The sequence below is a fragment of the Apaloderma vittatum genome, unplaced genomic scaffold, assembly GCF_000703405.1.
Source record: "Apaloderma vittatum isolate BGI_N311 unplaced genomic scaffold, ASM70340v1 Scaffold34790, whole genome shotgun sequence".
Lineage (NCBI taxonomy): Eukaryota > Metazoa > Chordata > Aves > Trogoniformes > Trogonidae > Apaloderma > Apaloderma vittatum.
The window spans coordinates 1-3669 of NW_009694534.1; the positions used below are offsets into that span (position 1 = coordinate 1).

General features: G+C 47.6%; 1 protein-coding gene across 1 annotated transcript; it reads right to left on the reverse strand.

Moving 5' to 3' along the window:
* Nucleotides 1-110: 110 nt before the first annotated feature.
* Nucleotides 111-3090, reverse strand: LOC104269464 (dysferlin-like; the record flags this gene model as incomplete). Its single annotated transcript, XM_009867833.1, has 3 exons — nucleotides 111-220; nucleotides 1347-1525; nucleotides 2991-3090. Coding segments are annotated over 3 exons (389 nt in total), but the record flags the coding sequence as incomplete, so codon positions are not given.
* Between the last annotated feature and the right edge of the window lie 579 nt (nucleotides 3091-3669).

A 3669-nucleotide genomic window follows, 5' to 3' on the forward strand; every position in this document is an offset into this window, starting at 1 on the left:
GCACTGGGGGATCTCCAGAGGTCCCTTTCAAACCTCAACATTCTCTGATTCTACGATTCCTTGAGATCTCTGTGCCCCTCTGGTTACTCTTCTATTCAAGATGCTCTTACTTGGGATCTTCAAGCTTGGGGTTCATATTTGGCTCATCCCGACCCACGCCGGCTGGCCGCTCTTCGTGCTCTTGCTCTGCCACAATTTCCAAAGTCATTTCCAGTTTGCCCTGTGTGGGTTAAACAAAAACAAACTTCTAAACAAATCCAAACCAAGAGGGGAAAAAAAAAAAGGCAGAGGCGAGAAGTGAGCGTATGATGCAATACACTGACTGGGGAAAGAAAATCTACTTTGAGCGTAACCCAACCACTCCTAACAAGAACTAAGTGTGGATTTCATACAGCTCCCTCACCTACCCACTACAATGTTCTAAGCAGACACTTCAGGCCACCTCAAGTGTCATTGACACCAAAGTTTGGGCAACCAGCTGTGGGGTCTTTTGCTGAATGACTTGATTCCCTGCCTGGACTCTCTTACCTGTATGGAGCGGTCACCAATGGCTTGAACAGGAGTATGGAAAACGTGACAGGTGCCAAAAACCCATTGGAGTCTGTCTGCCTAATTATCCTCAGATTTCCTTGCAAAGCTTACTGTTAATGTTTGTAACCTCCCTGTGCTGGCACCCAACACTGTGTTTTCTTCATGGTCCCGAAGCCCTTGGATACATATGGTTATAGCATTGTTTTCCGTTTCTCATGCAAGGAAACAGAACAAAGTGTCGAGAAGAAAAGATTCCCCTCTCCTGGACCCCAGTCCTGTCTTCTGCTCATGAATGTGCCAACAAATTTCCTACCACTGGCAACTCATTTGCTCTCGGCTTCTCAAGGAGGCTTGTCATTTGGAGATACTTCTCCTTAATTTCTGATCAGGGAATGCTTTTCCAAAACTTCTGTAGCTGTTTGCTCAGGGTTAGGTTAAACAGAACCAGGCAGGGCTTTACAATCAATTAAACGGGGGAACCTATTCCCTGGTACTCATCACAACACAATAGCAGGGAGGCTGGATTAAAATGATCTCTAAGGTCCCTTCCAGCTCAGGCCATCCTATGATAGGATACCATTAAGAATAGCTGTGATACAGCTGGGTGGCAGGTTTCAAAAACCTCCACAAAAAAAATCCCACAGAACAGTTTCTTCTGAGGCATTTGCTGGAAAACACCTAGCTGGTAAAATCTGCAGCCCAGGACAGCGATTCTTGCCCTGCCCATGTCATCCTGCATTTTCTTGGCCCAGCTGTGTCCCACCTTGATGCCTTAAGGGAACCCTCCTAAAGAACCCATGAAGAGGCCACCTTACCGCCAGGATCTTCTTCTGATCCTGCTCGGCAACACAGGGCCACCATCCCTTGACAGTTTTCTGCTCAAAGAGTGACACGAAGCGATGGGAAGAGAAGGTGTCATCTACCAGCTCCAAGGAGCACTTCTCGGCGGTCTTGGCCGGTTTGGGCATCCTGTTGAGATCCATCTGAATGGAGCCTGCAGGGAGGAAAACATCTCAGGGCAACAGCACCACTGTGCTTAGGGATATAGGAGACACGAAGTCCTTCTTGAAGATGCTGCAGAATATCTCCTGACTCACACGGCCGTAACGTTGGATGATTTGCCCTGAAGTCAACCAGATTTTCAATGAAGATTAAGAGATTTGGGCAAAATTCAAATTGTACACGCCCAGAGCGCCATCAGTCGAAAAGCATGGGGCAGGAGGCTTGCAAGTCTCCAAATACAGTTTTATTGGCCCACCTAGGTGAAAAATTTCAGCAGATTAAACATGAAGGACATCCCACAAAGCTGACCACTTCCTTCTCACACAGAGCAATCCAGTAATTAGCACATTTATCCAGAATTTATGAAACCTGAGCTCAGTTCTCCGGGTGTTAAGTGAAAGCGCACACATTTAATTTCCAGTACTGCACCAAACCACCTCACACTTGGGAACAGCCAAGAAGGAGCACAGGGTCTGGTCCTGTGGCTCAGCTGAGGGACAGCAGCTCTCCGCGCGGCTGCGGACAACTCACAATTAATATCGTGCTGGCATTTGTAGCTTTTCTTGCAACCAGTGACAATAACAGCTCAGCTCAGGTTTGTTGGGAAACCCCTTTGATGTCCATTGATGAAAAGAATGCTTCAATTTGCTGGAATTTGCAAGGAATTAACGTTGGCAGCCAAGAGCTCCTGATGTGCAGAGCCAGAACTCAAAAACACCCCTTGGGGAGGTTATTTTGACACTCAGCCTTTGTAATTAATCAAAGCCAGGTGGGACGGGGCTTGGAGCAGCCTGGTCTGGTGGGAGGTGTCCCTGCCCGTGGCAGGGGGGTGGAACAAGATGATCTTCAAGGTCCCTGCCAATCCCAACCATTTCACAATTCTATGATTTAAAAGGACCTTGATCACCTTATCTGTGAAGCTTTTGATGTCTGATTTTTTTTTTATGGCAAAAAGAAAGGTAGAACAAGATTAAACCAAAAAAAGCCTCCAGCTTTATCATAGAGAATCTGCTGTGTCGCTCTGCTACCTTTCCTATAAGGGGAGGTTGGTTTTACTTTTGTCTCAACCTAAGTCTAGATTTCTGAGGATGATTAGCGAGGCTGGCAATGAAAAAGGCACAGCAGGTCAGAGATCCTGCCTGGTGGTCTCAGCTCAAGTACACAGTTGGCCCTGGTGAGAACGTTTCAGCACTGACTCAGATGGAAGGTGGTGGCTCTCTTGGATTTGATGATGTTCTCAACTCTATGACAGCCCAGGAACAGGTTGCTGCAGGCTGACACTGGAAATCCATCTAATAGAAACCACATCTCATCAGCCCTGAGCTTATGCTTACGCTGAACTCAGTGGCTTAAACTGGTCTTGCTACACTTTCTTCATATCCTGAAAGGATTCCAGCAGGTTTTTTCCTTCCTGTCTGCATCAGCAGAGATGGAGCCAAAAACCTCTCCCGACTTACCCAAATAGTCATCAAAAGAGAACTTGTCGTTGTCCCAGATCTGGAAGATGAGCTGCGGTGGAATCTTGTTTTCTGTCTTGTCCAAGCTCCAGAAGTGCTCCTAAAAACCACACCAGGAAGGAAACTGGGTCAAAACAAAAGGCTCGTTAGCAGAAGTGGGACAAGCCTGGCTACTCCCATCTCACACAGTGGAAGTCCTGTAACCCGGTGTGTCCTGCTCCAGCTGTGCAGAGCCAGAGCCACAGGAGGAGGCTCTGGCCACCTCTTGGACAAGGACACTCCGTGGAAAACCCAAGATGCTTCTGGAAGGTGAGTTTGTGCCTTAATTTAGTGTCGATATTTTAGCAAACAGGCACCAAGAGACTGCAAATAGGATCTTTTGGAGGAACAGCATCATGTTTGAGTGGTTTAGATGAGGGTGAGTCTCCAGTGTGAAGAGAGCGATGAGTGTTGAGTGCCAGTGCCGCCAAACTTCACCTTCCTCTTAAGTAATGTAAAAATGCGGGAACAACACTTGACTTAACCCTTATGGTAGGCAATAAAAACACATCCCTTCCCCTTCTGCCCAGCTCTGCCAGCAGCCAGAGCCCGGCACAAGTCCGGATCCACCACTGCTCCGATCTGCTGCCAGGTCTGTCACAGAATCACAGGATGGTTGGGGATTGGAAGGGACCTCTAG